Below are 13,268 nucleotides of genomic sequence, written 5' to 3'. Positions count from 1 at the left end.
ATAAGTCGCAGGCGACTCGACGGCACATAACAACAACAACAACATAGGAAAGGGAGCAAACCTAGAGAGAACAGACTTGTGAGTTACAAATAGAGAGGTTTTGGAGGTGTTGCTTTCAGGTTTACTGGGGGAGAGGGTGGCAGAAAGTACCCTAGATAAAATTCTCTGGATACCCTAGGCATTTTTTTTCCTACCCAGGGGTCAGATGGCACAATCTGAGGACTGACGAGCTCACCCTGAGGGCCATGACGGCTCGCGCCTAGCCGAGGGCTGAAGACAGCTCGCCCCGGGCAGAGGGCCGTGATGGCTCGCCCCAAGCTGAGGGCCGAGGACAGAGGTGGTCCCTGTTTTCAAGAAAGCCTGTAGTAGGAAGGTGTGTTGTCTTAGCTGTTTTTTGTCTTTCTGTGAGTACAATGGACATGTAATAAACTGTACGGATTTAAAGTGTCAAGTTTGATGTACTTTGGCATGTGAAACTGTCCCGCTGTCCACATAATTCCTGTGTCTGCCTTCTGAAAGTTTGCCTGTTCTCTTTTATAGTGTTTCCCTCCCTTCCTGGTTCCCAAACAATCAGCACTCTGTTTCCTGTTACTGGAGGTTGGTTTACATTTTCTAGGGTTTTATGTAAATGCAAACATATATGATATGGTCTTTTTCTTTCTTGTTTCTTTCATGAAGTGTCATTATTTTGATATTCCTCCACATCGCATGGATCACTCATTGTTTCCCCATTCACTTACTGATGAACGGTTAAGCTGTTTCCAGTGTGCAGCTCAGTCGCGTGAAGACACTGTGGCCTGCCTTTGCAAGTCTTTGGGTGGGCATGCGTTCGTTCTCTTTTCTGTTAGATTAAAAACGCTGGAATGAAATGACTGGGTTGTTGTTATGTTTCAGTTTTTGGTCCAGTACTCTCCAGTCCACCAGCAATGCATCGAGCACTGGTGAGAAGCAGTGCTGCTATCCCAAAGGCTTGTGGTTCGAATCCACCAGCCGTTCTGTGGGAGAAAGATGGGCCATCGCCCCCTGTGAGGTTCACCTGCCTCTGAAAGCCTCCTGGAGGGTCAGCTGTGGGTCAGTTCCTATTAGATGGTACATACACAACAAGCAGCAATACTTGAAATTTCCACTTGTGACGTAGCTTTCTCAGCACTGGGCATTATCAGTCTTTTGTTACGGCCATCCTAATAGGTGCATATTAATATACTATCATGGTTTTAATTTGGTGTGTCATATGATGAGGCTGGCACAGGATAGGACCGGGTTCAGATCCTTTGTTGATAGGGTTGCTATGAATCATAAACTTGACAGCATCCAGCAATAAGTATTCTTTCTTTTGAGCATCTTTTCATGTACCTCTTAGCCTTTTCTCTGTCGCCTTTGGTGATATACCTGTTCAAATAGTTTGCCTGGTTTTGGTGTTTTGTTTTTTTTTATTGGTTTGCATACAGTAATTTGTATATATTGTCTTACATTCATGTACATGATGTTTCATACAATCTTTCATGTACATTGTATTTTATAAAATTAGTTACTGTGGATCTATGCCTATTATTACTCTGTCTTTTTGAGTCCCCATTGAGTCTGTCCTAATCCTTCACCACCACCCCTACCCCCCGCATTAAAGTGTTATCCTAGTGACTTCTACCCTTCCCCGTTTTCCGCCCCCTCCCTCTGCTTGGACATTTATACACATCTTTCCAGCTAGCCTTCTGTTTCTACAATAATGGTATTATGCAGTATTTGTCCTTATGAGACACTGAGTTAGTCCACTCAGCATAATGCTCCCTAGACTCTCCCATGTTATATAGTACTTTATGAAATCACTGTTCCTTAGTGCTGTGTAGTGTGCCATTATGTAGTTGCTAAATTTTGTATTGAGTTGTTTGTTTTTCTATTAATGTTCATGAGAATTCTTTATATATTCTGGTTACAAGATATCTTTATTAATTGAGATTTTAAAATATTTTCTTTAGTCTCTGGGTTGTCTTTATTCTCTTAACTGTGTTTTTCAAAGAGCAGAAAGTCTTAATTTTTTTTTTTTGCAATCACAAGAGGCTTTATCGACGAAGCTTCGGGATGACTTGTATCTCATGCAGGAGACAGGGAAGTCGACCCGGAGCCCCAAAAAGCAAGGGAATTTATACTAGGTCTACGGGTTCTTTGGCGTGGAATTAGCTCATTGGCTCTTTGGAAAAGGAGAAGTTCAATTTTAGGTCAGTTACCTGCTGCTGATGTTAGTTAAAATATGGTTTTTGCCAGTAATTGTCTTTTTTCAGTTCATGGTCAGCTAGTTCCTGGAACACAAACATTCACACAAGATCAAAGGTATAGGTTCTTACAGTATAGATCAAAGGTATAGATTATTTTTTTTGTTATTTTTTTTTAATTTAGGTTGTTTATTTTTCATTTCAATGAACACCTACAGAGATTTTGGAATTCCATTCATTCATTGTTGCACCCTTCTCCCCGCACAAATCCCTCCCCCCTCCCCCCCGAAAGTCTTAATTTTTATGAAGTTTTAGTTTATCAAAATCTTTTCAATGTACTGTCATTTTGCTGTTGCAGCCATGAACTCTCCATAAACCAAGGGTACAAAGAGAAGTTCTTCTGTTTACTGTGACTTCCTAATTGCTGTTGTTGTATGCTGTCAAGCCAAAATCAATTTCTTGCTGGCCCTCTGGTAGGTTTTCAGAGACAGTAAATTGCACGGAAAGAGATGTAAAAAGAGCAAGGGCCATGTGAGAACGGCCTTATCTAACCTTTATCACAAAGGGGAACTGTCCCCGTCCACAGTATCAGTAACACAAAACCAATTCCCAGGAGGTCAGGCATGTCCCCCATGATCCCATACCTCTTTTATTCATCTCAAGACTTACCTTGCTCCTTTGCTGGGTTCAGAATCTAATGAGATAGCTCACAGACCACACAGAACCATATTAGGGAAGTCAAGAGGTTATAATACAGATTAATAACAGAATACAGTCAAGACACATCCCGTAATGTGCATGCAGGCACCTCAACCTCAAGCAGTGTGGCTTCGGGCCAATGTTCCCAAGATCTCAGTCCTGCCAGTATTGGCTTCCCACCTCGATTTGTCCAACAGAGTTGTTAGTCCTGCCAGTGTTGGCTTTTCTCTCACCAATATCCCATGTCATATCATGCCTTCTGCTTGGCGGTAGGTGTTGCTGCCATAGCTGTAGCTTACTTTCTCTTCTTGTTCAGTGGTGCGAGAGATGTGTATCTGAAGCTAGAGCTGTTCAATCTGTTGGCGAGTCTAGCCAGTCTTTTTGTAGATTGTTGAGACTGGCCCGTCCCCTTGGGGAATGATAGATATCTAATCCCCTTGAGGATAAACTAACACTCCCCATTCACATGTTCTACCCATCTACATAGCAGAGTCAAACAGTGACTTTGTGTTATGTGCCATTGAGTTGCCTGTGACTCATCGTGACCCTATGTACAGTAGCTCTGAATCCTGCCCTAGTCTGAGACAGTCCCACCAACTGACACTCCTAATCTCATTGCCCCAGTTACTGTATCAATCCACCTCATCTGGGATCTTCCAGACCTGCACTGTCCCTCCACCTTTCAAAGCATGATGTCCTTCTCCAAGAACTGGTCCTTTCTGGCCATGTGCTCAAAATATGAGAGATGGAACTTCAAAATCCTAGCCTCCAAAGAGGAACTTGGTTTCACCCTCTCCAAGACACAGCTATTTGTTCTCCTGGAAGTCCATGGTGTGTTCAATACTCTTCTTCAGTACCACAACTCAAAGGCATAAATTTTACATTTCAAAGACCATTGCCTATATCAGGCACGCTTAGTCTCTAGACTGACATTCTTGCTCTTTAGCACTTTTGAGAGGTCTCTGACAGCGGGCTTCTCCAATGCAATTCCTTTTTGATTTCCAATCACAACAAACTGTGGTCGACTCTGAGAAGAATGGGAATCTCAGAAAATTTGATTGTGCTTATGCAAAACCTACACTTGAACCAGGAGGCAGTCATCAGAACAGAGCAGGGAGACGCTGCATGGTTCAAAATTGGAAAGGGTGTACGCCATGGATATATTTTGTTTCCACACCTTTTCAATCTATATGCGAAACAGATCATCCAGGGGGGAGGAGTGTGGCATCAGGATTATGCAAATGACACAACCCTGCTTGTTGAAACTGAGGAGAACCTGAAGCTCTTGCTGCAGAGGGTCCAGGACTACAGACTTCAATATGGATTGAAGCTCAACATCAGGGAAACAAAGACTGATAGATGATGAAAAGATTGAGATTGTTAACAGCTTTGGCTTGCTTGGCTCCACAAACAACACTCTTGGTACAACAACTAGGAAATCAAGAGATGAATTGCTTTGGGAAAGTTGGCTGTCAGGGACCTCTCCAGAGTACTGAAGAGCAACGACATCAGTCTGAAGATTAAGATCTTCCTGATCTAGGCCAGTCTTCGTAAGTACTTGCTATCCATCAGAGAGCTGGAAAATGACTAGGGATGATAGAAAGAGAATTGATGCCTTTGAGCTTTGGTGCTGGAGAAGAGAATTGAATATACCATGGACTGCCAGGAGAACAAACAGGTTCACCCTGGAGAGGGTTAAACCAGGCTGCTCTGTGGAGGCAAGGATTCTGAAGCTTTGTCTGACATGCTTTGGACATGTTGCAAGGAGGGACCAGTCCTTGGAGAGAGACATCATTCTTGGAAGGCTGGAGGGACAGCACAAGAGAGGAAGAACCTCGATGAGATGGATTGATTCAGTGACTGGGGTAATGAGGGTAGGCGGGTCAGAGACATTAAATTTGTACATAGGGTTGCTATGCGTCACAAATGACTCAACAGCAAATAACAACAACAGCAACAATTGCTGGTGTCAAGAGTGTTGATTGTGGATGTGAGCAAGCTGGAATTGATAACAACCTCAGTTCCTTCTCTCTCATGGTGCTATTAGCCCTGTGGTGAGAATCTTTGTCTTCTTGATGTCAAGCTTCAAATATTGGCTAAGAGAAGTTATACTAAAAGATAAGCTCCACCCCTAGACAGAGTGGCTGGCGGATCCAAACCACTTGTCTTTGGGATTACAGTGCAACTTCTTACCACTAGGCGACCAGAGCTCCATAATGAGATGTGGAATAAAAAAGTTTATGTTTTCCAGCTTACTTCCTCTTTTTCAGTGTTGTTTTGACCATTCTAAATTTCTGGGGAAAGTTTGTAATTTCTATATAAAGTGAGATATATACCGTTTTTATTACAAAACAGAATTTGGTCATTCTAAAATTATTTATACCTTAGTTTCAAAATTAAAAATGAAATAAAAACTTCCAAGTATCATATAATATTGATAATTTTATCTGGACATACTGCTCTGTATTCTATGCCACGTAATTTGCACTCAGCAAAGAATTATGAATATCTTTGTATAGCACTTTAGGGATTTTGTTGGAGATAAAAAAAACACCCAAACGATTGAGAAATTTCTAGAATGATCCCTTTAGTTGATGGATCAGCTGTAGGAACGAGGGGAGCAGTGAGACCCTTACAGTTAAGACCTGCAGATGTTCTCACAATTCCCTTAGCCTCATATGCTTGTTTCTCTCTGCATAGTGATTTCCTTCTCCTGGACTCTTCTGTGTAGTGGGCTCATGGACTCCAAGAAGAACTTCCCCCTCCAGCTTCTCTATGGGGAATCCTGGGAAGGAATGTGGTCCCGTCTGTGCCCATCTGAAGTCCCTCTCTTTATTAGATTCATCATCATGGCCAGAGGGATAGGGAACTCTTGATTGGACCACCTGTGAAGTTAGGGCTTCGTGACAAATTGTTTTCCTAAGGGAAGGGATTCCTGTACTTACTTTTAAGTATAGCAAGTAATTGCTGGGTCGTCAAACACATCGGTGTCTACTGCCGTGTCACACACATTGCCGAAGAAACAGAAGAGCGTTTGAAGTCTGCAGAGTCATAGTCTTCAGTTAGCGAGCTCTCAGCTGTTCTTTGACTCGTGGTAACACTTTGTCAGCTTTCTAAGGCTTAACTCTCTCCCAGAGGAGCCTTTCTAACTGGGAGCGGCTGATAGATCCAAGCTGCCAGCTGAGGGTGAGCAGCCCAACACCTAGCACGCAAAGCTACAGGGCGTCTCCTCAACAGTGCAGCTCCATACGGTATAAACTGTATTTTTACAGAGCTGAATTTTTATGCCTGAACCTCACGGCATTTGATATATAACATGTTAATAAATGCAAGTTTTCATATATGCATGTTGCTGTTGTTATGTGCTGTCAAGTCGCTTGCGACTCATAGCAACCCCATGTACAACAGCCCTAAACTCTGCTCTGTCCTGTGCCAATCGCACTGTCTCCGATACACCCATCCCGATTACCCCAGTCACCAAAACAATCCATCTCCCAGAGGGCCTTCCCCTCCTGTGCCTGCCCTCTACCCTCCCAAAGCATGTTGTCTCTCTCCAATGACTGGTCCCTCCTTACACTATGTCCAGAGTATGTCAGATGAAGCCCCAGAATCCTTGCCTCCAAGGAGCAGCCTGGTTTAACCCTCTCCAGGATGAATCTGTTTGTTTTCTTGGCAGTCCAGAGTACATTCAATACTCTTCTCCAGCATACCCATGTTTATTGCTGCTTTGTTCACAGTAGCAAAGAGAGAGAAGCAGCTCAAGTGCCCGTCAGCAAATGAATAGATAAGGAAAGCTGTGGTATATTCACACAACAGAATATTATGCATCCATGAAAAACAAGGGACTAAAAATATTACACAAAATGGGTGATTCCCAAGGACATTATGCTACGTGAAACACCTCAGTCACAAAAGGACAAATACTGCATAACACCACTGATGTAGAGTAGGACTGACGTGGAGATTGAGGGAAACAGAAATGAAGGGGCAAATTATCAGCACTGCACTGAAACAGATAAGGGACAGGACTGTTTAAAAGGAATATATGATTAGGCATTATTTTGCATGACAGCAGTCCAGAAGGAGAGGTGTGTAACAAAGTGGACTGTGGGGGGTGCATTGTGCAACAATGAATGAATTTCTTTTTTTTTAAGTGAAAAGAAAAGTGAACTGGGGTAGGAAGGTAGGGAAGGAAATGTGCAACAGTGAATGAATGGAAATCCAAGTTTTCTGTAAACTTTGGTTAAAATCACACAAAAAATTATTAAAAAAAGAAAACTCAAGTTTTCACAGCATGGTTTTATGTTTTGGTGTTTGTGACGTGACTGCTCATCCTGCACGGTTGAACGCTCACATCTCCTTTACTCTCTGCCCGTGTTTTTTGTTCTAGGGTGACAGGTGTGAGCAGGACCGGGCGGCGTGCTCCCTGATGGATTTGGGTCTGTCCTGACGTGCGGTGCGTGATGCCCTCGGAGGACGAGAAGACCCACGCTCTCCTGCACTCCTGTAGTGCCGCATCCCTGGTCTCCAGCCTTGGACTGGGCATGTTTTGCCTGGTAGCCGACAGGCTTCTTCAGTTTTCCTTGATTCAGCACAACGTCTGGCTCCGTGCCCTTGCAGACAATGCCGTGCACTGTGTCATTGGCATGTGGTCTTGGGCAGTGGTCATCGGGGTCAGGAAGAAGAATGACCTGGGGGAAATCATGTTAGCTGGATTTTTAGCTTCTGTGATTGATATCGACCACTTCTTCCTAGCTGGATCCCTGTCTTTAAAGGTAAGAAGCATATGTTGTTGTTGTTGTGAGCTGTCCAGTTGGAAGCAAGCCATAGCTGACCTGGTGAGAGGTTCTCAGAGGCAGTGAATCCCACAGAAGAGATCCTCATCTTCTTCCTTCTTGTGGAGCGGTGATGGATGCAAACCGTGTGCCTTTGTGACTGCAGCCTGGCTTCTTACCACTCGGCCACCAGGGCTCCCTCGCACGATGTGTGTGTGATTTTTCTGGTCTTTAACTTTTTTAGCACCATTGTCATGATGGTCACAGATAACTTTAGAGCTCTGGTGGCCTAGTGGTAAGACATTTCACTGCTGTCCCCAAAGTACGTAGTTTAAATCCACTAGCTTCTCTGCAGGAGAAAGATGGGCACTCTCCTCTCGTGGGATTTACAGCCTCTGAAAACCTTCTGGACAGTCAGGTATGAGTTAGTTCTGTCTCAATGGCAGACGAGAACAGAGAATTTGCATTATTATAAAGTAAGACATTTCACTCCATCAGATATCTCTTTTCGGCACCAGCTTGGTGTCGTCTGTAAGGACTTGTGCTGTTAACCCAGAGGCTGTGCCTCTCTGGCTGTTTGAAACCACCAGTCTGAATTGTGGCTGCGTGAGGTTAGCAAAGTGTCAGCCTTCTCTGTACTACTAGCTTTTTATAGATTGACCTGCTTACATCACTTCAGTTTGAGATTTTAACCAGTTGTTTTGCTCTAAGGTGCCCTCAGTTAAAGGCTATATCAACAAAAGGACAGTTGATGAGAGTGAATGTATTTTGAGTTCAGAATTTAAAAGCAGAAGTGGACAAGTAAGGGTGCATGTTCTGACAAAGTAAAAGTCAAACATCTAGAAATACAGGGAAGATAGTAAGAAGAATGTAGAATAAACCCATTGATGTTTGTTTGGTTAGTCAGTCTTGGCTGTGGTGTTGGAACTGACCCATAGCTGACCCTCTGATGGGTTTTCAGATGCTGTAAATCACATGAGAGCAGAATGTCCATCTTTTCCTCTGTGGAGCAGCTGGTGGATTCGAACCATTCACCTTTGTGCTGGCAGCACAGCTGCCTACAGATTACTCCACTGCAGCTCCCTGTTTAGTCAACGGTAGGAGTTAAAGATGGTCTTTCCAGTCACTTGCTGTGCATGTGAGAGCTGGACAGTGAATAAGGACGACGGAAGAAGGAGTGATGCCTCCGAGCTGCGGTGGTGGAGAAGAACATCCCATGGACGACCACGGGAACCGATACATCTTGGAGAAAGTGAAGCCAGAGTGCTCCTTTGAGGCAAGGATAGTGAAGCTGCACCTCACACACTTTGAACATGTTGTTAGGGAGGATTCTCCTTGGAGGGGACCTCATGCTTGGAAAGGTGGAGGGATGGCAAAGAGGAAGACACTCAATGAGAGGGATTGACACAGTGAAGACAGCCATCGGTTCAGTTGTGTCAGGAAGTAGGAGGAGGGCACAAGGCCCAGGATACAGCAGGGTTCAGATCTGTTATTCATAGGGTCACTGTGGGTCATATTCTACTTAAGGGCACCTAACAGCAAATTTAAGGTGATTAAGATTTCACTAAGGTTCCTCGGTGAAGGACAGTTTGGTTGGCAGTGTGGCAAGGAATAGTTACTTTTCTAAAAAAGTTAAATTTAACATTTTTAGAACCCTTGTAGTGATGGTCACAGATAACTTTAGAGCTCTGGTGGCCTAGTGGTAAGACATTTCACTGCTGTCCCCAAAGCACATAGTTCAAATCCACTATCTTCTCTGCAGGAGAAAGATTGAAGTACGAAGGTTATATAGGTTCTCTGCTATTTCCTTCTTTCCTTTTTCTTGTAAGAAGCCACATTTTTCTTTCTCTCATCTCTATAATCTCTTAAGGGATGCCTGTCTTTCCCCATTTAACCACTCTGTCTGTGGAGTTTATTATTTCAGATGGCTTTCCTAGCCACTGACCTTGACTTAGCCATATGGATGGGCAGAAATAGGCAAATAGGATGTGTTAGCCTCCCCACAGAGGAATTTGCTAGTCTCACCAGTCCACAAGGGGATTGGCTAGTCTCCCCAGTTCACAAGAGGATTGTCTACTCTCACTGTTCAACTGAACAGTCCACCAGCAGAAGGAATCCTCTTTCCCTTCCAGCAAAGAGGAACAAGGAACAAGAGAAGGGAACTCACCCTTCAGGACCGGAGCATCAGCAGCAGAGGACCAGAGACCTGTCATGAGACAGAGAGGACCTTCGACTGCTGCCCCCACAGGCAGAACCCGGCTAAACCAAGAGCCTTTGCCCAAATTTGTTGGACAATCTGGGAGTTGAAGGGAGAGCCAATGTTGGCAGGACTGAGAACTTTGTAACATGGGCCTAAAACATGGGCTTAAGACTGAGGTGCCTGCAAGCACGTTTTGGAATTTGTCTTGACTGTATTAACTAACCTGAATTATAGCTTTTTACTTCCCCAGTATGGTTCTGTGTGGTCTGTGAGCTATTACACTGGATTTTAGATTCAGCACAGCGGCAAGATTGGTGTTCTTACTAGAATGAGGTACAGGAGCTTGGGGGTCGTGTCTGACTTCATGGGAATTGGTTTTATGTCGTTGATGCTGTTGACAGCAGCAGTTCCTGATTGTGACGCTGGCAAAGGTCAGACATGGCCGTCCCCACGCGACCCTCACTCTTTTTACACTCTCCTCAGAAGCCGTCAAGAATCTCGAGTCCTCGTGTTTCCGAGAGCGCCTACCCTCTTCAGGGTTTTCTCTCCTGGGGTTGGGGCCTCTCTGCTCAGTGGTAACTTCAACTCACTCTCAGACTCTCCTGTTCTTTCTTCAACTCAGGGTTTCCTGTCTTGTTCTGGGAATATCAGAGAGATCTCACTGATTTTAATACTCACATGTGACTTTAAGTTTGGGCATTCTCTGACCTCTATTTATGCCGAAAGGCTTTGTATAGTTCTATTTGTCTTGTCCTGTAACGTTTTTGGAAGATAAGTGAGGAGATTAAAATTTAGGCTCTCTTTACTGTCCTCAGCTTACTTTTTATGAAGAACTATCTACCTAGAAGGAGCCCTGGTGGTCTAGTGGATAAGGAGTTGTGCTGTCCACCCAGAGGTATGCAGTTTGAATCTCCCCACTATACTATGAGAAAAAGATGGGCAGTCTCTCATGCCGTTTACAGTCTCCAAAACCCACCGGAGGGTCAGCTGTGCTGTTGTTGTTCCAGGCCTTAGAGTCAACTACTATTCATTGTTGTTGTTGTTACGTGCCATCAAGTCGCCTGCAACCCAGAGCAATCCTGTGTACAGCAGCTCTGAACCCTGCCCTGTCCTGAGCCAGTCTCATTAATTCTGACACACCAACCCCCATTGCTCCAGTTACTGTATCAGTCCATCTCATCTGGGGTCTTCCTTTCCTGTGCTGTTCTTCCACCCTTCCAAGCATGACATCCTTGTCCAAGGAGCAATCTCTCCTGGCCTCATGCCCAAAATATGTGAGATGGAACTTCAAAATCCTAGCCTCTCAGGAGAGACTTGGTTTCACCCTCTCTAAGACAGACCTATTTGTTTTCTTGGTATTCCATGGTGTACAAGACTTTTCTCCAGCACAAACTCGAAGGCATCAATCATTCTTCTGTCATCCTTAGTCATTGCCCAGCTCTCTGATGTATAGAGGGTAATTAAAAGACCTTGGCCTAGATTAGACATAACTTAATCTCTAGATTGACATCTTGCTTTTCAGCACTCTGGAGAGGTTCCTGACAGCAGATTTCCCCAGTGCAATTCATCTTTTGATTTCCTGACTGCTGGTGTTAAGACTGTTGATTGTGGAGCCGAGCAAGCTGTAATTGCTAGCAACCTCAATTTGTTTTCCATTTTCATGGTGTTGCCAATTGGCCCAGTGGTGAGAATCTTTGTCTTCTTGATGTTGAGCTTCAATCCATACTGAAGACTACAGTCCATCACCTTCTGGAGCAAGCACTTCCGGTCCTTCTCAGTTTTAGCAAGCAGGGTTGTGTCATCTGCATGTTTCAGGCTATTGATGCGTCTTCCTATAGTCTTGATACATACATAGAAGATTTTTTAAATTTAAATTTTGTTTTTATTCATTGTTGCACATTCTGTCCTTTCCCTCCCCCTGCACACCCTGCAAAGCACCCTCTATTCCGGGTTGTTGGGGTACCTGTAATGCCTAATCATATAATCCTTTCAGACAGTTCTTCTCATCTGTTCTATTCTCTCTTCCTCCTTTCTCTCCCCAGTGCCTCCATGTCTGTCCTGTTTTATAACAGCAGTGTTATGCAGTGTTTGTCCTTCTGTGACTGACACTTGTCACTTAATATAAGGTCCTCCAGGCTCCCCCATGTTGTGTAAAGTTTTATAAATGCACCCTTTTTCATTGTTGAGTAATATTCCATTGTGCGAATGTCCCATAATTTTTCTGTCCATTCGTTTGTTGATGGGCACTTGGGTTGTTTCCAACTCTGCTATTGTGAATAACGCAGCAATAAACGTGGGTGTGCACACATTTGTTTGAGTCATGGCTCTCGTGTCTTTAGAGTATAGTCCTGATAGTGGAATCGCTGGGTCAAATGATATTTCTATTACAACTTTTAGAGAAAGCGCCAGACCGCTTTCCATAGTGGCTGTACCATTTTACATTCCCACCAGCAGAGAGTAAGGGTTCCAGTCTCTCCACAGCCTCGTCAGCATGTGTTGTTTGCTGCCCTGTTGAACTTTGTTGCTGGGGTGAGATGGTATCTCAGCGCTGTTTTATACACAGTAGATTTGATTCATGTTTTCTGACATAGCATCGACATTGTTTCTCTCACATTTCCTAGACTCCTGGAAGATACCTTAAAATATTAACGAGTGCCTGTAATGTTTTGCCAACAAGGAAGTGATCCTCGCTCTGCTTTCCCCTCAGGCGGCCCTTGCTCTTCCACGAAGGCCTCCCCTTCACTGCTCCACCGTGATACCAGCCGTGGCCCTGGCCCTCAGGGTCGTCATGCATCTCTTCAGGATCAAAGACTCGTGGTGCGTCCTGCCCTGGATGCTGTTCATATCGTGGACCTCACACCACGTCCGGGACGGAATCCGCCACGGCCTGTGGCTGTGCCCCTTTGGGAAAACGTCTCCTCTACCGTTTTGGCTTTATGTAGCCATCACCTCGTCTTTACCTCACATCTGTTCTGTTGCTATGTATTTAACAGGGACCAGACAGGTGATGTCTTCAAAGCACGGCATTCATATTGACGTGTGAGGCTTGTATGTTGGTTCTGGAGAAGCCCATAGCTCAGGGCATAGTTGCGTTGCCAACGATAAAGTGAATTTGAAAATCACTGACCTCATGTTGTCTAATTAGTGTAACAGGGCCACGCTCACTTCTAAAGGTCCTGGCCGTGATTCTCCTGTTCACGTGGCACAACATGGAGTTCTCATTTCTTTCAGGCTGCGTAGTTTCTACAGATTTATTTGTCTTTACTAGTATCTCCCTTAGATTAATGTCCAGGTAAGTTTTCTGGAACTCTACCTTTAAAATAGTCTGTTTCTTGATGCAAAACAGCTCAAATATTAGAGTTGAAACTTATTTGTGGAAAGCTAGCA

General features: G+C 44.2%; 1 protein-coding gene across 1 annotated transcript; it reads left to right on the top strand.

Moving 5' to 3' along the window:
* Positions 1-7,369: 7,369 nt before the first annotated feature.
* On the top strand, positions 7,370-12,924 carry LOC102872250 (chromosome unknown open reading frame, human C5orf28). Its single transcript, XM_006898604.1, has 2 exons — positions 7,370-7,681; positions 12,589-12,924. The coding sequence occupies exons 1-2, from the start codon at positions 7,370-7,372 to the stop codon at positions 12,922-12,924; spliced, it is 648 nt and encodes a 215-aa protein (XP_006898666.1).
* The last annotated feature ends 344 nt before the right edge of the window (positions 12,925-13,268 follow it).

The sequence above is a fragment of the Elephantulus edwardii genome, unplaced genomic scaffold, assembly GCF_000299155.1.
Source record: "Elephantulus edwardii isolate Elephantulus edwardi_28Jun2011 unplaced genomic scaffold, EleEdw1.0 scaffold00235, whole genome shotgun sequence".
NCBI classification, from domain to species: Eukaryota; Metazoa; Chordata; class Mammalia; order Macroscelidea; family Macroscelididae; genus Elephantulus; species Elephantulus edwardii.
Note: the sequence above shows the minus strand (reverse complement) of the source record. Positions and strands in the feature narration are given on the sequence as shown.

Excerpts from the sequence above, each read along its gene's own strand:
- LOC102872250 (XM_006898604.1), top strand. The coding sequence starts at position 7,370 with ATGCCCTCGGAGGACGAGAAGACCCACGCTCTCCTGCACTCCTGTAGT. Across the intron at positions 7,682-12,588 it reads CTGGATCCCTGTCTTTAAAG|GCGGCCCTTGCTCTTCCACG; the intron begins GTAAGAAGCATA and ends CTTTCCCCTCAG.